The sequence below is a fragment of the Metopolophium dirhodum genome, chromosome 5, assembly GCF_019925205.1.
Source record: "Metopolophium dirhodum isolate CAU chromosome 5, ASM1992520v1, whole genome shotgun sequence".
NCBI classification, from domain to species: Eukaryota; Metazoa; Arthropoda; class Insecta; order Hemiptera; family Aphididae; genus Metopolophium; species Metopolophium dirhodum.
Window position 1 is genome coordinate 32,566,622 of NC_083564.1, and position 21,405 is coordinate 32,588,026.

At 27.6% G+C, this 21,405-nt stretch overlaps 4 protein-coding genes and 1 long non-coding RNA gene across 5 annotated transcripts; 1 reads left to right on the forward strand and 4 right to left on the reverse strand.

Annotated features, from left to right (window-relative positions):
* Window positions 1-984: 984 nt before the first annotated feature.
* LOC132944310 (uncharacterized) lies at window positions 985-15,534 on the reverse strand. Its single transcript, XM_061013590.1, has 2 exons — window positions 15,245-15,534; window positions 985-1,313 (listed from the first exon to the last, which is right to left on the reverse strand). The coding sequence occupies exons 1-2, from the start codon at window positions 15,375-15,377 to the stop codon at window positions 985-987; spliced, it is 462 nt and encodes a 153-aa protein (XP_060869573.1). The 5' UTR covers window positions 15,378-15,534.
* Window positions 2,032-4,791, reverse strand: LOC132945205 (uncharacterized). Its single transcript, XR_009664524.1, has 3 exons — window positions 4,646-4,791; window positions 4,471-4,577; window positions 2,032-3,670 (listed from the first exon to the last, which is right to left on the reverse strand). It is a non-coding gene; the product is annotated as an uncharacterized LOC132945205 (long non-coding RNA).
* Window positions 8,369-12,636, reverse strand: LOC132945540 (uncharacterized). The gene is made up of 4 exons (XM_061015317.1): window positions 11,638-12,636; window positions 9,763-10,718; window positions 8,757-8,821; window positions 8,369-8,690 (listed from the first exon to the last, which is right to left on the reverse strand). The coding sequence occupies exons 1-4, from the start codon at window positions 12,156-12,158 to the stop codon at window positions 8,523-8,525; spliced, it is 1,710 nt and encodes a 569-aa protein (XP_060871300.1). The 5' UTR covers window positions 12,159-12,636; the 3' UTR covers window positions 8,369-8,522.
* Window positions 15,535-15,856: 322 nt separating the features above from the next.
* On the forward strand, window positions 15,857-19,829 carry LOC132944214 (protein unc-50 homolog A). The gene is made up of 7 exons (XM_061013448.1): window positions 15,857-16,207; window positions 16,270-16,418; window positions 16,505-16,570; window positions 16,635-16,755; window positions 18,176-18,315; window positions 18,832-18,933; window positions 19,616-19,829. Exons 1-7 carry the CDS (start codon window positions 16,137-16,139, stop codon window positions 19,750-19,752), a joined length of 786 nt encoding a protein of 261 aa, XP_060869431.1. The 5' UTR covers window positions 15,857-16,136; the 3' UTR covers window positions 19,753-19,829.
* LOC132944215 (ER membrane protein complex subunit 7 homolog) lies at window positions 19,761-21,355 on the reverse strand. The gene is made up of 4 exons (XM_061013449.1): window positions 21,013-21,355; window positions 20,358-20,616; window positions 20,200-20,274; window positions 19,761-20,135 (listed from the first exon to the last, which is right to left on the reverse strand). The coding sequence occupies exons 1-4, from the start codon at window positions 21,210-21,212 to the stop codon at window positions 19,983-19,985; spliced, it is 687 nt and encodes a 228-aa protein (XP_060869432.1). The 5' UTR covers window positions 21,213-21,355; the 3' UTR covers window positions 19,761-19,982.
* Window positions 21,356-21,405: the final 50 nt, after the last annotated feature.

Genomic DNA, 21,405 nt, shown 5'->3' on the forward strand with positions numbered 1-21,405 from the left:
ATAAAAATTTAATTTAAGTTTCTTCTAGACATTTTTTTATTGATAAAGGTAGACAAACTTATGAGTAATCTTATATTACATTTTCAAATCTTAGATTTAAAAAGAAAAATTTTTATGAATTCTCATCAAAATAATTTGCTATTTTTCGTGATTTTTCCGTATTTTGTCAAAATTTGAACTTTAAATGCTTATAATTAAAAACTGTGACTAAGGATTTTTAATTTTTTTCATCTGCCTTTGAAACAATAACCTAGGAGCCTTCTATTCAATTTTCAAGCTTTTTTACTCAACAGATAAAATTTTATTGATATTTATAGAAAAAAAAAACTAAAAAAATTGAAAACTGACAATGGCCGTAAACAGCTCAAAAAGAGTCAAAATATTTTGTAAATTTTATGGTGTATAGAAAATGCTAATATAAACATTCAGTCAACATTTCATGTCCCTACGGTCATTTGTTTTAGAGTTACACCAAAAACCAAAATCGATTTTCTCGAAAACAGATTTTACGTAAAAATTCCCGTTTTTCCTTAATTTTTCTTTTGTTTTTCACGTCACTTGTGAAAACTACTGGGAAATTTTTACTTTTGACCCCCCAAAGTACCAACTAGATTCACTTTCCTATCAGAAAAGTTACTATTGAAGAAAATCCAAGCACTTTTACTGTCCTAAAAGGTGATGACAGACACAAAAATAAAAAAAAAAATAAAAAAAAAATAAAAAAAAAAAAAAAAACACACATCATTGTAGAATCAATACATTCATCGCTTCGCTCAGAATCTAAAATGCAAATCGTTGTCTCCAAAAATATATTAATTTAAATTTATCACAATATCAAACAATATTTTTACAATTAAAAAAATTTAGAATGTAGGTAAATTACAAATACCTTATACTTTTTACTATAAACAATTAAATATATTATAAATTATAAAAATAATTAAGTACAAAATTTTATTACAAATGGCTTTCTTTCTAATTTATTTATAAATTATTTAATATACACAATTTTCTATTTTTTTTTTGTTTTTCTGATATTAAATTCCTATTTAAAAATTTAATAGCAGCATGAATCCTAAATCTTATAAAATAATTAATTAAATACTCTTTATTAAATAGTGGACACGGATGTCGAAATACAACATTAGTCATGCTTAACTTTAACTTAATACCTACTTCATTTTCAATAGATAATTGTGGAAACCTATTTATAAAAATGTTTTCTAACTCATCTATAAAAACATAAAATTCATGTTGTGGCATCATTAAATTGCCAAACATTGATTTTTCTGAATATTCATATGGTTTGAAATGGGGCTAGGACAGTTTTCCCGATTTTGATAACAGCGAGATATCATCAAAATCAAATTTCGGGAGATCGGTTATGCCAACCTTAGAAACTTAAATTTCCCGTATAAAAATATTTTTAGTTTTACCTAACCAGCGTTTCCAACATAAAAATACAAAAATCTTAATTTAAAATAGCTAAAAACCTAACTACCACTTATCAATTATAACTACAGGTTATCAATATCCGAATTTAAAAAAAACAAATATTGGAGCTACCCATTACCCACCAAAGTTACACATTTAAACCTTGAATGCTCAAAAACTTAAAATAGTTTGTTCATGACACATCTAGTGAATCTTTGTAACACAGAATTCATAATAATTTTGATTATTCTTGATTAACTTTTGATAAAATAATACATGATTGAGTGACTTACATTTCCAATAACAATACGATGCGACATATGTTGAAGAATATCGGTGTATTGCTATTAATTTTATGTTCCACAACAGTTATTTGTTTTAAATGCAGTTTCAAAAACTTACATATGTCCATAGATACATAAGCTCCTCAAACATTTCCTAAATTTAGTTTTAAGCTTATTCAATATTATCAAAGTAAGGCGTTAGCCACCCCAAATGCTATTTGCGCCCATGCATACATGTCATATTAGTATCAATTGTAAATTCATCATAATATATTATACATAGTATAAGACTTAAAAATTGCATTTACTCGTCTAAATTCTATATATATTTTATGTATAAGGTACATAGTTACATAAGATACAAACATAAGTAATGTGTAAATTATAAAACTAAGATTTTATATATGTACTAAAAAAAATTATATAGCTGAAATTTAAAATATAAATATAATATTCGTCAAAGTTTATCAATAAATAGAAACAAAAAAAAATACATTCAAATATACATTAAATAGACAAATATAACTTAAGAAGTATGAAGTGAAGAATACACTGTTGAGTACTGTAGAGATGTGACAAGTTGTCTTTAATTAACTGATTCGTTTTTTTCAAATAAATGAACTGGTTCAGACAGTACAGTGAATCATTTGATCATAAGAATCATAATTTATTTGTTCGTGACCACCACTGACGAGTTTATTTAATTGAATCATTAGTCTAATGCGAGTTGTTTCTTATCATAATTATACAAAATTAATTAAATGAATACAAAATAATTTATTATAAGAATCTAAATAATAAATAGTATACAAAAAGTCACTATTTCTATTTTTTGGTTTTTATACATCAAATTTGACTTAAATAATATAAAATTAGTTTGTCGACATATTAAAAACACAGTAAATAAAAATCATCTACATCTTATATGGAGTTAAGTAAAAAGAAATAATAATTAATATTAGTCCCAATTATCTACACACCAAGTATCTATTTAGTTTAATTTTTTATTTATTTTAAACTAACAAACCATGTTTAGTAATCAAAGGTCAGGTATTTATCAATAGAGTAATATGGTTTGAAACTGGCTGGACAGTGATGTACTGATGTGATATGATATTTAATCTTTTAGTCGGGTAAATATTTAAACATAAATTCAATCAACCAACCAGGGAAATTTTATTTTAGCACATTGAAAATGAAAATTTGTTTCTTAAATTACATTTTAACCGTTTCTTATTCTATTTTATTGTATCTTTTAATAAGAAAAATTTCAATCCGCTAAAGAATTCAATTACAGTAAAAATATTAACTTCAAAAAATACAAAATTGTTTGTTTGTTTTTTCAATATTTTATTTGTAATATCTATTTATTAGATTTTGTAATTTGTAATTTAGTTTTATAATATAGGAATATTTTGTATATCAAGAAATAGCGTGGATTTTTGTGAACGAGACATCTAGAACCTACATATATTCTATTATAATCTATTTTTCATTTTTTATATATATAATATATAATATTAGGGCCTTGTCCTTGAGTATAGGTAGGTGCAACGTTTTAATGTCATTAATTATTATTAAGGTGTTAATATTAATAAGGCAGAATTTAAATCCCTACTCATGGCACCCAATTTATTTAGTTGTGCCTTAACCACAGTGGCACAGTATGGCACTTGTCACGGATTACAGAATAACATAATATTATTATATATAAATAAATACACCGGCATATATCCGGAAACGGTATTTACAACTCTATGTGGTATAGCTTAATGACGTTCTTTCAAGGGTGAACACAGAAGTTGAAGCTAGATGCCTATTTTGGTCATTACTCGTAAACCGCCATGTGGAACTGTTAGTGGAAACAGTTTTTTCAGAAGAAGTTTTTCCAAACAGAATAATCTCCTACATGGCTTGGGTACATGCATACACCAGTTACTGTATCTTGCTTACTAAAATTGAAAAAAAAAACAACTATATTAATTAAATTATTTTGAAAATAGTATTCATTTAATGGCTCAATATCATATAAAAAATCAATGAAGGTAAAATAGTAACCAATCAACATTATTCATAGTCCCAACACATAGTGTATCCCAATATATAATATAGCCAACATCCTTGTGTTATAGTTGTGAACCTATAGTGTATACTTGTATTGTGTTATAGTTGTGAACCTATAGCGTATACTTATATTATTTATTATTATCTATGTCTTATGGAGAAAAATAAAAAATAACAATATAGGTAAACATGTAAACTTTTTAATATTATGAATAATTAGTAACTCCATTATCATTAACCATTACTATAAAATTTAACACTAAGGACCATAGTCAATGCTTAAGAATAAGTATTGCTTAAGTAAATGTTGGTAATTTAAAAACTAAAAAAGTTGTGATAAAAAAAACAGGTTAGATTAGTAGCTATAGTAGCTAAAAGCAATATTTGATGTAGGTCTCGACGATCCTTAGTTTAAGTAACACTATTTCTTTTCTTAGGCTAAAGTCTCGTGTATGAATCTCGTTTGAGTCATAAGTAGGTTAAGTATAGCTTAAGCAATACTTATTTTTAAGCATCAGCTATGATAATGGCCCTAAACATTTACAAAATATCAGATATTAAATCCACATCTGACTGCAACTTTGTAAGATAAATAATTATCGTTTTAATGTATCTGTTAAGTTGTTTCAGATGTATCACCACCAATAAGTAATACATTATAGGAAATTTAATACTATACAGAACATACATGATTTGAGTTATGAAGGTTTGAATGTGATTGTTGTAACTTGTAAATGGCATATTAAGTTTAACTTGGATTTGCAATGATTTTAATTCTTTGTAGATACATTTGACCTAGAAATAATACACTGTCGTATAACATAAAATTTAAAGAATAGGTAAGCAGGCTATTTACGACTTACGAAAATTTAAGGTGAACTGTTTAAATTTGTAATTTGTATACTGCACAGTGCACACGATAGTGAATAATAAACATATCGTATAAAAGGTAAAAAAATGTAAAAAAATGTAAAAAAATTAAATAATTAATAAATTAAATAAAAATTAACAAAATATTAACGAATAATTATTATTTACATTTGAATTGAACATAACCTCAATTATTGTTTGCTGACATTTGAAGTGGTAACCATCTACAACCTGAACAATGGTTACACCTTACACATGTTAATAATTCATTATCATAATTTAAAATCTATGATTATTTGATAAAGCAAATTTAGTATGGTTTTTTGGTTTTTTTTATGGTTTTTGTAAGCTCTCTATTTAACAACTGGAAAATTCGTTACACCAACCATTTAAATGGAATCTCCATAATATTCTCCATCGACAAACTTTAGATTTCACCATTTCTCGTTCTCCTATGTTGGATTAATCTCATCCACAAACAGACGACCACAATAGTTCTGAATAGAGTACATACCTACCTAATGGCTAATATTATATTATATAATATAATTCACAATACGTTTATACCTATTGTCCAGCGTTAGTAAATTTCAGGACATGTCATATTACAGTATTATAATTTATGACAAAATACATTTAGTTATAGTCATTTTCGAGACGTATAATACGTCATAAACTTTGATAATTGAGTTCATCAATTATATAAACAATTGTTCATGTTTAACACTAAATAGATTTATTATCGATGTGATTATATGAATAGGTAACTACTTCTAGGAAAACTACTGACATAGAAAGTTGTATGTTACTGGCGTAATTACCAAAACTAGAACTAACGTATAAATATGTAATAGTTTTTAAAGTTCAATAAATCTATAAGTAGTAGCTGATGACGTTTTCATAAGCTAATATTATACTTTTAAGTTCCCAAACGTTTCGGTTTAGGCCCTTCTAAAACGTAATCCCGGAGTCCCCCCCCCCTAGTTATAATTTGGAAAAGATTTAGTTTTTGTACGACGTTTCTGAAACTCGAGATTTGTATAGTTTGGAGGTCGGTGATCAAATTCGGTGTCAGGTGTCGAGACCATAGGAGCCGTTTTTCTCCGTCTTTTGGGGCTTCGGAAATTTAAAATTTGCGTTTTTCGGGGTTTCCGGTACGGACACTTAGATTTTGGGAGCGACGAGCCTTTTTTTGTAGTCGGACGTTATAGAAGACTTTGTGCCGTATCGATGGATACCAAGATCGAGGTTATCCCACTTTTGGTTCGGGAGTTATGATTTTTCAAGTGTTTTTTGTACTTAAAAAATTACGTAGTTACGTGTATTTTGGATTTTAGGTTTTCGTTTGATCAGTACGAAACTCGAGATTCCTGTCTTTTGGTGTACGAGGATATAAAAAGGCTCTATGGTTGAAGTACGTGCGACCATTATTTCGCCCGTAATCGGAGAAGCAAAAAGTTGAAAAACGCAATATGTGATTATTCGTATAACCAGACGTTTCCTTATGGTATACGTATGTATGACGTTTTAAGTAATAATTGTTTTGAACTTTTTTTTCACACTTATTCTAGTAGGCGTGTTGCTCATTATTTATTAATGTAAATCGATAGGCATATAAGAATAAAATATTAAAACATATAAAATAATAGGTCAATTAACTCTAATATAATATTTGAGCTAACAAGTAACAACACAAAATTGGATGTACTTTTTCAAAAATTAGCTCCTTTAATATGAGTCGTATCGTTTTGAAATCTTTGAGGTTCAATGCAGTGACACCTCTAGATCAAATTTCTGTTCTCGAAAAAGCCGCGTCTCGTATTTAAGTTTGAGAAATTGGTAAAACTAAATTTCCCGCTAATTTTTTTTTTAAAAAAATTCAAATTTTGATCACAACATTTACCCCCTTAATAGAAGAGTTAATAAACTTTTAAAAACTGGTAACTGGTCTAGAGACGTTTCTGCTTCAATCCTCGAAAGTTTCAAAAAGATCGTACTTTTTTTGAAGGATTTGGTTTTTTCAAAATCGTAATATATTGAGAAAACCTAAAACCTACAATATTGATCGTATCGTCTTGAAATCTTCGAGGTTCAATACAGTGACCCCTCTAGATCCAATATCTGTTCTTAAAAAATCACGGATCGACCCTAAGACTGGATAATTGACAAAAAAAAATTTCCCGCCAATTTTTTTTTTGAACAATTCAAAATGTTGAACTTTAATTTACCCCCTTAATATTTGAGTTAAAAAAACTTTTAGCAGATGACAAATGATCTACGCATGCTTCTGCTTTGATCCTCGTAGGTTTCATTAAGATAGGACTTTTATTGAAGGATTTAGGTTTTTAGATAGGTTTTTCAAATTCGTATTTTATTGAAAACCTAAATCATTCAATATAAGTGCGATCGTTATGAAACCTTCAAGGATCGAAGCAGTCAACCCTCGAGATCAAATTTCTATTCTCAAAAAAGTCGCGTACCGACCTTAAATTTGAAAAATTAACAAAAGAAAATTTCCCGCCAATTTCATTTTTGAATAATCCAAATTTTGAACACGTAATTTACCCCCTTAATAATTGAGTTAATAACCTTTTAAAAACTGGAAACTGGTCTAAGGTCGTTTCTGCTTCGAACCTTGAAGGTTTCATAAAGATAGGAATTTTATTGAAGGATTTGGTTTTTTCAAAATCGTAATATATCAAGAAAACCTAAAAACTTCAATATTGATCGTATCGTCTTGAAATCTCCGAGCTTCAATGCAGTGATACCTCTAGATCAAATTTCTGTTTTAAAAAAAGCTGCGTCTCGTATTTAAGTTTGAGAAATTGGCAAAACAAAATTTCCCGCTACCTTTTTTTTTTTGAAAATTCAAATTTCGATCACAACATTTACCCCATTAACAATTGAGTTAATACACTTTTAAAAACTGGAAACTAGTCTAGGGACGCTTCTGCTTCGAACCTTGAAGGTTTCATAAAGATAGGACTTTTATTGAAGGATTCAAATTTTTTAATATGTTTTTCAAATTCTTATTATATTTATATTCAATATAAGTCCTTTCTTTAATAATAGCAGTATTTCCTATTTAACAAGTTTTTGAGACCAAAAGATTTACAACATCTAGGCATATTTTAAATGATACTTATATTTACATTTTTCTAAATCTTGTATTAACAATATTACTATGTTTAGATACAAGTAATGATAAACATTTTTAAATGACTTTTCAAAATTAAACACTTAATATCAGAACTTGCATAGTTTGGTAACTTTAATAGAAATTATATTAATTAATTTATAGTTACTTTAAGTTATGTAAAGTGAACATCATAAGCACAACCCCAACTCTCAATACCATAAGTAATAATTGATTGGACCAATGAAATATATACTATTCTAGATTGTATTTTATCAAGTATAGTACTAAGATTACGAAAAATGTAGTAAATATTTTTAGTTACCAAATAGGTAACAGTAAAAGTGTTTTAAAAAAATATTTAAAAACAAAATATGATTTAATATAAAATAATATAAAAAACATAATAGTTACTTAATTTCTATAACCACCCTAGGTAACAGTACAAGTAAAATAAAATACATAAAACTAGATAAGAATTAAAAAAGTAGTTAAATGTAACAGTTTGAAAATAAACAAAGCATGAATTATGTCAAAAATAAAAATAAATACCTATTACATAATACATAATACCACTGTGGTAACTTTATAAGGAAATTATAATACCTAGATCATTATATAACAATTAAAAATATGACTAAGTATAAACAATTTAAATAAAAAAATAATAATTATAACCTATATATATATATATATTACATTAAGATTGATAAAATAAAAGTAGAAGCCGTTCTTCATGGCTGCGCATATGGTCCAATTTCCCTTTGGACATATCCATCATTTTGGTGACCGGTGCTTCGCAAAAACATCAAGAGGTCCTGTTCTTCATTAAGGAGCTGGACATTTTGTGCAATTAGATGAGTTGCTAAAACTCGTTGTGATCTTGATATACCATCTCTAACCTAATAAAATTAATTATTTACATTATATTTTAAATCAATATTAAAATAAGTTTAATAACCATTTACCCTGAGATTATTCCGTACTTGATTAAACTCAACTGAAAACTGATTTTCAATGTAAGTTAATTTCCCTGAAATAAAGTATGACATGATTACTAATAGATAAATCATAGAAAATTATTATGGATGAAGTATAAAAATTATACCAATATTTCATATAATTTATATTTTTATAAAACTATATTTAAGAAATATTATCCTTATAGCATAAAATAAACATTTTAACAACCCAGAAACTATGTATTAAAATTTTGATTTAGATAGATAAAAATTTTAAGAAAATTACCAGCTAAATAATTTGCACTAAAAAGTTAAAAAATCACCCTATATAGTCATGGGAATTCATCATGGTACTAATAATTAATTATATTACATGGAAAGGTTTTTTCTAAAAAATATTTTTGTATTGATTTTCCAAAAATAGTTCCAAAACTTAATTAATTGTAAAAATTTGAATATTTATTTTCAACACATATTTACATTTAAAGAGCTTTAAAAATGTAAGAACATTAAACAGAATTGGGAATAATGGTTGCTACAACCCTGTTTGTCGGAATACGGTGAAAAATTATTCTCTATTATATGAAACTGTTAATTCATAATTGCATGCTCACATGATTATTGATTTATAACAAAAAACTAATTATAAAATAACTATATCTACTTAGTTAAATAAGCTGGACACAAGCAAAAAAAACAGAAACTATTGATCACCTATAAAAACAGGTGATCCTAGTATAGGCATTACAAATAAAACCAAGCAACTACAATAGTATAAAGAAGCATGCTTTAAACAATGTTACCAAGAATATAATAAACCTAACCTAGGCTATAAGAAAAGCAACAAATTGTTATTGTATTGGTTATAAAAATTAACTAAAATTAAAATACACATAAATTGACTTACTCATATCTTACACACTGTTGAACATATAAATCATAAAACACATAATTACAAACATTTAGGACAAAGATGCAACACATAGAACACATCAGAATTTCTCTGACTCACGGAGAAAATCCCAAACATTAGGATGACGTCCCATTTGCACCAGTAATGTCGAATGAAATGATTCCAAGTAATTGTTCGTACGATAGTCTTCTCCAAAAACACTGAAAAACTCTGGACCAACCTGAAAAAACCAATAATGTTCAATATATCCAATTAAAAAATTTCTCATTCCCTGTTCGACTTCAGGAAATTGTTGAACATACTGCATGATGGCCCTGAAACCATCATACATACAAAACCTAGGACATAGAGGATGACCCCTAACAGCAGGCAGATGAGGCAGTGCAAGAACCATTCTGAAAACACGAGCTGCTTCAGGACTTCTCTTGACTAGATCCAAAACACCATTCGATTTACGATGACAATATCGTACAATCGTTTGGGTGTAATGAAACCAGCAACATCCCAATCTGCTTTCTGGAAATGCTTGTTGAACTGCATTCATGAGTCCTCTTTCAAAATCTGTAACAAACCGAATTAAATTATAGTTAAGAGGTAAAATTTGCCGTACAATGTTAAATAATGCGATGTATGTTTCTTCTGTCCGACTTCTTAGAAGAACATACACCATTGGAAACGACACACTCTTAAATACCACTTGAAAAGTCAGGAAACTTTTCAAGTCTGCTGGAGCAGCTGGAACAGTCTTGAATGTTCCATCAATGCCAACAGTTGTTACTGTGGCCAACTCATCTCTAAATCTTCTTATTGCATCCAAGTTTGCAAAAATAACTCCTTCGCTTGTTCCGTTGATCACTAGTTCTTGTTGGAAGAATGTTGACGGTGGTGTTTGAAGCGTGTGACTGTACGCAGCATTCTCTGGTCGGGTCAATGCTTCAGCGAGCTCATGGATGTTCTCGGGTATGCGACCGCCATTTGGTTGACGAGACCTACGCATCCTCTTCCATCTTCTCTGTCCTTGCATAAATGTGTAATTGTTAGCAGCTTCTGGATACCTAACAAAATAAAAATGTGAGTGGACATGCTTAGGTTTACATGTCGAAATTGTCTAAGCCAAAAAAATTATAATTAAGTATTATAAATATAAATAACTAATAACTAGATAAACATATTGAATATCCATCACAGTTAAAAGTTTATAACTACAAAACTTAAAACTTTCATATTGGTATAGGTAAAGGTTATTAAGTTAGGTATAAGGTTACTTTACCTAGATAATTTTTTTTTAAATTTGTTCTTACAAATTATTTATTTTACTTAACAGTTCAACCTTATTTTTAATGATACAAATTATTTGTAATAATAAAATACCATTATAAAAGTAGGTAGGTATATCATTTTTTATATCATTAATTCTTTTAGTAAACATATACCTAATTATTATTTTTTTATTTTCATAATACCTAATGTCTAGGTATAAAATATATAGCCAGGTATGACAATAACCAGTAACCACCCGTCCACTCACCATAGTAAAATAAATCTTCTTTCACTATTTTTGTAATAGGTAGGTATATGCACTTGCTATAAGAACATAATGAATTAACTTCTTAGATTCATGACAGAAAGCATACATTTTATCATTGATGTGTATATTGTAAAATTATTTTAGGTACCTACCTACCTATAACAATGATAGGTAAGTAGGTACATACATATACAGAACTTATACCTACCTACTTGATTTATTTTTATGTAAAGCCTATAAAATATTATAATATTCACTCATCCATTAAATTATTAAAAATATACCTAATAATCATTATTTCATATAAAATTAGACAACTACCTAGTTGTATTAAAGGTTCTTGCAAATTTATTAGTTACCTATCTAACTGTGAGTACAAACATACAGGTAAGCAAATAATGTTTAAAAATAAGTTAGTAAAATAAAATATTGATCCAAGAACTTACTGAACGATTGCATTGTTGTAAACAGTCCTAACTGAAACAGACATGTTTTCAGGATCAATGCCCCTTGCACCAATTGCTTCTCTTAAGAAAGGTACATGTAAATTTATATCTGCAGGTCTATGGTTGTGTCGATTCCGAACTCTTATTCTATTGTCAATAACTTCTGTACTCACTGATGCTGTACAAGGACAATACTCATAAAGCCCACTTTTTTGCCGCTCACATACCAAGTATATGCGGTTGGCTGTGGCTTCGCGCTTATAGTACTTAAAACCTAAATTATCCACATAAACTCTTGAACCATGATGAATCCCTGGAATCAGTCTGTAGGTTACTGGTACAACGTTTTCTACAAGATCTTCTTCTTCATCTTCTAGTACTTCTTCATCCTCGAGTACTCGTTCTTCTTCATCTTCATCCGTGAGTTCTTCAATCGGGTTATTCTCGTAAACAACTGGACGGAAATAATTATGGTCTAACAAATGAGCGGGGAGACCGATTTCTTCCTCGATGTTCATCATATTTCTGCACTATGGGTTGTGTTTTGGAGTCGATGATCAAAGTAACAAAAAATAACAAGTTTAAGGTCGAGCGGAGACACACACTAATACAGTAATACACAATACACTATAACAAAAACGAGCGGCAGCACGAATACATTCGGGGGTATGACCTATGGTCAACGTTTTATAGGACGACGTGCGACAGCACGAATAAGATCGGCAGTAGGTATGACCTATGGTCAGAGTTTTAAAGGACGACGTGCGACAGCACGAATAAAATCGGCAGTAGGTATGACCTATGGTCAGAGTTTTAAAGGACGACGTGCAATAGCACGAATAAAATCGGCAGTAGGTATGACCTATGGTCAGAGTTTTAAAGGACGACGTGCGATAGCACGATCAATAAACGGCGTACGGTTAAGACGAGCAAACAATATTAAGGATACAAGATCGAAATATTCGAAAAAGATGTGTAGAGTGCCAGAGTACCGTCGTGTTCAAGAGCGGTTAAGCGAGTTGTCACTTGTTGGTCGTTGGTACTTGCTTGTACTTCGTGAATCGTGACGGTTGGGTGGGAAACTGGAAATAACGCTCGAAAAAACCGTTACAAAACACAGCAATAGAATTCAAAAAAAGCGGGAATTATTAAATAGTAAATACATAATCTATTGACTATTTCAACTTTCAAAGTACCTACTGGCTACTAAGGCAGTGCATTTATAAATACTGAATCTTCGATTGAATAATTTGAACTTACCTGAGATTGGCTAGGTCCTCTAGAGGTCATTTTCCGAAATTCTCAAGTTTTTCCAAAATTTGGGATAAACAATATATATAATATGTTTAACTTATTTGAAATTGATTTTAATTATTTACTATTTAGTTGCAACTCCAAAAATAATTTTGCTACCTAGAGACTTAACATTTTTATCAAATATTAATTCATTATTGCTTTGCAATTTAAATTCATCTATACTTAAAACTATAGGCCTATTCACTAAGTCAGTTTATAGGTCTATGCTCAGAACAGGTACATTAAGAATGATGCAAAAGGAGCATGTAGACATGCATTTGGCTACAGGAATAACATTGAAGGATAACAAAAAAGTCAATATTTTTTAATATAAATAAAAATATATTAAGTTCAATAAATAATAAATATGTCGTAGTATATAATTGTAACTTGTCAAAATATCATAATTATATAAATATATATTTACTCATCATGGTGTTGGAATGAAGTTAACAGCAAAAAATGAATTAACAGGGGACAGCCATTGTCCATATTTCTTACATACATAAATATTACTGAAAAAGTGGCAGTAAATTTATGTTTGCTCACATAATATAGGTATATTAATATGGACTATATTGTATATAATACAGCATTATCTTTATAAGGAGAAAAGAATACCCATTTTATTATGTACTGGAAAATCCCTATGTAGTACTTTCTATTAATTGTGTATTTATTTGAGTAAATAAAGTAGTCTGTATGGTCTGTTAATAGTCACCAAATTTGGAAGTGTGTTCAAATAGTATAATCTGGTTATTCTGGAGTACATGTTTAAATTCAATAAAGGTATCGAAATTATAAGGTTAAATATTTTATACACTTATCTTTCTTTATGTTATAACAACTAATTATTGCAAATTGCATTAATTAAATTTAAATTTATTTTTTCTAAATATACCAATAAATTATAAATACTGAATAGATTGATACAGTTAATACATTTTAAAAACAAGAAATTGTCACACAACAAAATTAAATCTTAAATAACTAAAAAACTATGAATAATTTTAAAGGTTAGGAATTAAAATAAATTTAAAGTACTTATTTTATTTTTTTAGTACAAAAAAAAAAAAACCAAAATTAAAATCATTCATTGCCATTTAAATCATTTTAATAATGTAAAGAAAAATATATTGTTGAAATAATACTGTCGATGTTGTACTGCAATCCAGACTGAAACAGAAATAAAATTGAATGATTCAGTGGCCTTATATGTTTAATCATATATTTAATAAAACAATATAAAAATAATTTTGTAAATTGTACGATTAACTAGAAAAAGTATGATATGTCATATGTATACTATTTAATACAATAAGAATATGTACATAAATATAATTAGAATGAAGATTTAATAAAAATGTGAAGAAACTGCCTATTGCAGGTAACAATCTGCCATTTAGTTACATAATACCTATTACAAGTTTAGTTTATCTTCAATAAAAACAGAAGTGTTAGTAATAATCATTGAATATACCTATTACCTACTGAAATACTTGTCTCAAAATATAATTATGTTTACAAAGTATTTAAAAAACTATAAACATATAAGTAATAACTAATAAGTAACAACAAATATGAGTTTTTATTTTTGTTTCTAAATATTATATAAATAAATAGATTAGTTTCTTGCTCCAATATGAATTGTGGAATTATAAAGTTAAAAATAATCAAATTAAATTACTTTTATGAATATCTACTTAAAATTTACTACAATAATATCCTAAGTAGTATTTAAATCTGAGAATAAATATAGGCATCATACCTTTCCAATAAATATGGTTAGGTTTGTTTGGCACATTTAACATATTATTATATATTAAATTTATTTCTTATAGCACAGTAAGTATACTTTCACTAATATTAAAGCTGCATTTAACTCCAAAAATTTAAATAATAATACTAGTAATCGTGAGTATGTACCTACAGTGAAATATAAAGCATAGAATAGAGATTAAAGTATTGGTAAAAAGCACAAAGTTAAAAGTATTAAAATTAAAATTTAAAATATGAATATTATATTATGATTAATGATTATTGATCAATAAATGATAAAAACCTAACTTCACCGATTAAAAGCTAACTAAACAGGGTTTTATTTTATAGAAGGCAAAATTTCTCGCTATACATTTTTTCAATCATATGAAACAGAATTTTTATTTTTGATTTATTCGCTGGTCAACGCCGCGGGAATTGGGATTTTTTCTAACTTTTGTAGGTTGGCATAAGCATTATTTTTTTTTTCTTATCAAGTTCGCTGTTATCAATTGTTATCAAAATCGGGAAAACTGTACCCGTCCCGTTTGAAATAACAAAGTAAAAGAGTCATCCAATTTTTTTTGTGATTTTGCATAATGAATACAAACTTCGCAACTATGTTTTTCAAAACATTTTTTCATCAAAAACCCACAAACATATATAAAAGCATTTTTCTCAGGCATCGATAAGTTCCTATAATCTGGGGTATCTATTTTAAGTGTATTTTTAAATTTAAATGGATTTTTATCTTGAAATATTATTTTTATGGTTTCGTCATTAAAAGAATCAGTATTTATTTTAGATAAAATTTCATCCAAGTCTGTTATGCAATTGGCATTGTCTGAGTGAGTAAAATAATTAAGACAAAAATTTTGTTTAAATGACCAGATGAATTGTATGGGAGTCGGATTAACACTATTTCCATTATGTATAAATTTTTGTCATATACTCTGTTATCACTATCAGGTGAGCCTATTGATTAAGATTATCAATTATAATTTCTTATCACGGGACCCAACTGTCCCCATCCCAGCCACCAGTATATGACAAGTTTCAAATATTTTTAGTTCGTTGAAATGGTCACATTGATTCTGGCGGTGATCATATCAGGCCGTTTTTTGTTTACATTTAAGTGCACAATCTGTTTTCATATAATCTGTGCTAAATAGTTGTATCACAGAATATTATCTGTGGTTATATGAAAAATATGAAATAAATATTTTATATGACAAATTAATTATGAAAGTTTATACTTATATATTAAACGTCAATGATTATTACATTTATACCTATTTAAATAAAAATAAAAGATTAACACTTCATTAATTTACTTTTTTTTTTAGTATTTAGGTAAATAATTTGTTTTCCAAATACTAACAAATCTTAAAATTTAATACCTACCTAGTTATATTGTTATTTTTGAATGTGTTTCGTATATTACAATGCCAAGCAGCGTCAATTCTTTCCGATCGACATCGTCTTTGACATATTTACCATCACCAGTAACACAGCGGTGTGTATTAATTCATTATTTTGTTTAACTTATATAATAAGTTGTATCCAAAAATATTGCAGAACATGTATGACTGCTGCTGTGAAACGCTACCGCTACTTGCGGAAATTGTCGAACTTTAAACAAATGGATTTTGAGTTTGCACTATGGCAAATGACGTTTTTGTTTATCAATCCACAGAAAGTATACCGAAACTTTCAACACAGAAAAGGTAAGAGTTTTTTATTCAGTATAATATTAAGTTGTATCATTGTATTTATTCTATGTTGTATCATTTTATTTCAATTTTTCTCATAGAAACAAAACTACAATTTGCTCGCGATGACCCTGCATTTTTGGTGCTTTTAAGTGGACTTTTATGTGGTAACTATTTAATAATAACATTTTTAACTAATGGTTTAATTTGATTTAATTTATTTCATTTCAGTTTCATCAATAGCGTTTACTTACGTTCTAAGACTTGGTTTCATTGAATTTTTAAAATTTCTATTATATATTGTAACAGTGGACTGTTTGTTATCCGGTGTCGTAATAAGTTCAGTGTTATGGTATGTATTTTCAATTTATTCAATAAAACAGAATAAGGGCTATTTATTGATAAAACCCTACTAAAACAAAATGAAAGTCAGTTACTGATGTCTGTGTACAAATCAACTAAAACCAATATTGATGTAATAGTCCTTAAAAATTAAATTTCTTTTATAATTTTCCACATATTTTAAAAATATTTTACTTAGTTCCTTTCTTTTTTTTTTTATTAACAGCATGGTGAATACTAATAAATTGTGTACAATAGGCAAACGGTACAAATAGCTAAAATTTTAAGAGGGGCGAAGGCAAAATAAAAAATTTTCCAAATATTACCTTAATAATCATAAGTGTGCGCACGGGGGCGGGTGAGCCGCGGCGGCCCCTGGCATTTTCTTTAATAAATATTTAGATATCTATGCTATACTAGATAGCGAACATTTTTATATTTTACATGAAAAAAGTGAAGCCAGTTTGAATCTCATAGTTTAGATATCTGTGAATAAATGTAATAAAGTTATTAATATATCAGTTATCATCGACCAAATGATTTATTATAATCAAAGAATACTCTACGTCTCTACTATCCGCTATATTAGCTATAATAAGTAAAAGTTTAATGTAGATACCTACTAAATAAGAATATTCTGTTTTATAGGTCTAAAATATTCGTTATTTGTAATTACTATTTTAACTAACCTAAGTGGTATATAATATTATCTACAAGTTACAACCGTGAAATAATGTAAGTATATAAATAAAGTAGTTGATAGATCACACTGTGATAAAAAAAAATAGTCTACTATGACACTATTATGTCATCAATAAATATTATTTTCTATGGAGGTTACAATATATATTAACGTAGAGTATCAGTTTTCAACTTTTATTAAATGTGTATTCTAAAATTATAAGATAACTAAAAAACATGGTGTTGTCCAAATTCACCCCATATGTCCGAAGTCACCCTTTTTTACGGTATTCATTAGTACAAGAATCTTTGGTTCAGACATTTTTAAGGCCCCCCCCCCCCTGCGGACAAAGTCTACGCACGCCTATGATAATAATGTTAATGGTTTAATGTTATTTTAACTCAATGTATTAATAATTGATATTTATATAATATATTGTCATACTGTCAGTTAAAATAAATTTCAATAAGAACAGAATACAATAAATAGAATATCAAATATAATAAAATGTATTATTCGGTATCGGTAAATAAAAAGTGCAAATTTCTTCGTTTTAAATTTTTATTCCAAACATACTAATGAAACTATCGTTGTACAAGTTCACTCCTTGATAACGAATGCTCATACCCAAACCATTAAAATGATCTTCACCTGTGGTCGAATGAAACCATGTTTTTACCCTTCTCAGTTCTCAATGTATGGAATGTTCACTCCTATATTATTATTAATATTTTATTATAATTTACAGGTTAGTAGCCAACAGATATTTAATTAAGTCCAACTACAAAGGACAAGATGTTGAATGGGCTTATGCATTTGATATACATTTAAATGCTTTTGTGCCAACATTAGTAATATCTCATATATTTCAATTGTTTTTCTATCACAGTATGTATAGTATTATTTACTGCTTTATTAATTTAGAATTTAGATATTAGTTAAACCCTTGGTTATCAACCCGTATAGAGCGTAGTACAATGATGTCACTAAAAAAATTATTTTTACCATTTTTATATTATTTATTTTTAATGAAGTAAATTTAAATATTTTTGTTTTTATAATAAAATTATAAAATATAAATATAATAATAGTTTAGGTACACAGGCTTATTTTAAGTGTGTCACTGTTTATAAAGATTTAAGAGTGTTGTGAAAATAATAGTTGAGATCCACTGGACCAAGTAGCTGTGGCCGTTACTTACTCCCAGTCGAATTTCGTAACTGGTAGCAGCCACGCCAAGCCACTGGTATAATGGTATTTACTACTTAAGTTTAAAATGTTAAAGAGGAGTACGCAAAATAAGTTTTAAAACTAATATAACAAACAAATGCAAACATGTTCTATTTTATATTATATAAAATGATTCTATGAAAATATTAATTATTAATTTTTTTTTTTCTTTAGTATTTCTCAGACATGATTGGTTCTTACCATTATTTATTGGCAACACACTATGGCTTATAGCTATTGGTTATTACCTATATATAACATTTTTAGGATACAGCTGTAAGTATTAAATATTTTGTATTTTTAAAATGTTCATGTGCATGAACAGTTATCTAATTTTTATTTGTTTGACTTATCAATAAACAATATAATACTAGAATAGATATTTTTAAAGTATTTAATAATTTATCATCTAGTATTGATTACTTATAAATTCTCGAACATAAAATTACAGAAAACAATTTTAACCTGTGTTCTATTACCTACCAAATATAATAAGAATAGACTATCTATTTAATTTATTATACACTAATTCCCGTATGCATAGTCAATTAATGTCACATAAGACTTGTTAAACTGTCTCATGTGGTACACAAATTGATAATATATACGGACATAAGGCTAAGACAAAATAAGACATTCGATAGGAAAAAATTATTTCTTATTTGAATAAATGTTAAAAAATATGGGGAGAAAATGTCTACATTAAAAAACGTACTGGGAAACAATTCTTAGAACACTGTAAATATTTGTGGGGGCATTGTTCTACATTCAATATAAAAAATAACAATAGTTCTCATAATGATTTCTCACTACCCTTGATTTAGTATTTAAAAACTTTTTTTATTGTGAATTAGTAATTGAAAAATATGACATAAGTGAATTTTGTATTATTTTACAGAAACATCTTAATGCGCATAGATTATTGTTTAATAATAATGTTTTCATTTTTATTTTCCAGGCTTACCCATCTTGCAAAAAACTGAAGTATTGTTAACTCCATTTATTCTGCTATTTTTTTTATATATATTGTCGTTTGCAATAAATTGGAATATAAGCGACAATGTCATGTCCATATACAAATACAGAATTTTATAAAACTGAAATATATTATATTGTATTCTTTTTAATTCTATAAAAAAATGTATTTTTTCCAATTATATGTTTATAGAAATTTTATGTGTATATTTATAATACATATTATGTCAACCTATTTATATAACAGTTTTGTATAAACACGTACTATTATTAATTTTTTTTTATGATTTTATATATATGTACAAAATAACTAGCCTTAACATAATTTTGGTAAATTTACACTTGTTACATTAATTATTCTTGTTGGATTTTTTTGAACTCTTAATGGCCTTGGTTTTTTCTTTTTGTTTCTCAGTAGTTGGTGTATTTCCAGTGAAAAAAGAGGTTATCATTTCAGACATTTCGGGCATATCGTGTTTTAAGTTTGTCAATTGTTCCATTTCCTAAAAAAAATTTTAAACGTACTATATCTATTAAATATTTTATAAAAGTAAACAGAAATCAAACCTTCTTTGTTTCTGGATCATTCATTAACTTCGGCAAAACCAATATTGCAAGAAGTGGCAACACCATTGTTAACACCTTAACATTAAAATAGTTATTTATTTACATTAACTCTATATAGGTAACTGATGTCTAGTTAAAATTGAAGAACAAAGGATTACCATTGAATTGAAAAGAAAATCTGTGACTTTCCATTGTTCCCTAGTATAAAAATATTTGGCAGGCATGTAGTTTACAAACTCTAACGGATAAGGCATCTGATGTACATGAGATGACTGAATGTAATTTACTTTGCGGGCGCGGTATTTGCCCTTTGAATTGATTTCCACTCTAATTGGTTCATAGACGTAATTTGGATTGACTACTTCAACAATATATGATCCTGATGGTACTTTAGAAATAAGAAAAGAACCATTTTTCCTGCAAAATGTACAACTTATTTAATTCAGGTAGATATTTAATAAAAATTAAAACAACATTTATAAGTAGGGAAATAATATTCTGTTAAAAATTATGTAATAAACAGTAAAGAATACTTTTTACATACTTGACTTAAATATGAATAAAATTGGAAAGCGGCTAAAGTTATGTAATTATATAGGTAGTATAATATATTTAGTACATACTTAAAATTGGTTACACATAAATTATAACTTCAACACATGAAACATTTTTTTAATGATATCTATCAAAGGTTAATAAATTATAATCTTGAAAACGTCAAATATATTTTCCCAAACCAAATAATATATTTTAATGAAGTGTTCCTTAATTATTTGAAAAGTAAACTTTGGACATTGTGCAAAATATTTTTACCTAAGAAAACCGACCGCTTCTCCTCCTTTAAGTTGTATAACAGTTTCGGCCAACCAGGAAGTTGTTAAGTTGGGCAGCATAACTGTACCTTCGATGTCATAGAGTTCTCGGTTCGATTCCGATTGTCCATTAGCATTAGCCAAACTTACCAATACGATTGATAGCAAAACAATACAAACTTTAAATGAATTACAAATCATAATTACTAAAGACTAGGAACTAGAAATTTAATATTATTTATTGATTTAAATATAGTATAATATATAGGTATTAGGTAAGTGAATTCATAACTTGTTAAAAGTTTAACTTAAAACATACAATTCGTGTTATCGTTCCGAGATAGTGAGATCTGCTGAATGTTATCACCTATAAAAACGTTCAAAGCTCATAATA

What these genes read in the sequence shown, in the direction of transcription:
- LOC132944215 (XM_061013449.1), bottom strand. Translation starts at nt 21,212, where the DNA reads ATGATTTGTAATTCATTTAAAGTTTGTATTGTTTTGCTATCAATCGTA. An exon ending in GAAGCGGTCGGTTTTCTTAG is followed by an intron (nt 20,617 to 21,012) that starts GTAAAAATATTT and finishes TACATTTTGCAG; the next exon opens with GAAAAATGGTTCTTTTCTTA. An exon ending in ATTTTCTTTTCAATTCAATG is followed by an intron (nt 20,275 to 20,357) that starts GTAATCCTTTGT and finishes TTTAATGTTAAG; the next exon opens with GTGTTAACAATGGTGTTGCC.
- LOC132944214 (XM_061013448.1), top strand. Translation starts at nt 16,137, where the DNA reads ATGCCAAGCAGCGTCAATTCTTTCCGATCGACATCGTCTTTGACATAT. An exon ending in GTAATAAGTTCAGTGTTATG is followed by an intron (nt 16,756 to 18,175) that starts GTATGTATTTTC and finishes TATAATTTACAG; the next exon opens with GTTAGTAGCCAACAGATATT. An exon ending in AACATTTTTAGGATACAGCT is followed by an intron (nt 18,934 to 19,615) that starts GTAAGTATTAAA and finishes TTTATTTTCCAG; the next exon opens with GCTTACCCATCTTGCAAAAA.
- LOC132945540 (XM_061015317.1), bottom strand. Translation starts at nt 12,158, where the DNA reads ATGATGAACATCGAGGAAGAAATCGGTCTCCCCGCTCATTTGTTAGAC. An exon ending in TACAACAATGCAATCGTTCA is followed by an intron (nt 10,719 to 11,637) that starts GTAAGTTCTTGG and finishes TTATTTTGTTAG; the next exon opens with GTATCCAGAAGCTGCTAACA. An exon ending in TAATGTTTGGGATTTTCTCC is followed by an intron (nt 8,822 to 9,762) that starts GTGAGTCAGAGA and finishes ACTTTATTTCAG; the next exon opens with GGAAATTAACTTACATTGAA.
- LOC132944310 (XM_061013590.1), bottom strand. Translation starts at nt 15,377, where the DNA reads ATGCCTGAGAAAAATGCTTTTATATATGTTTGTGGGTTTTTGATGAAA. An exon ending in TGACTCTTTTACTTTGTTAT is followed by an intron (nt 1,314 to 15,244) that starts TTCAAACGGGAC and finishes TGTCCTAGCCCC; the next exon opens with ATTTCAAACCATATGAATAT.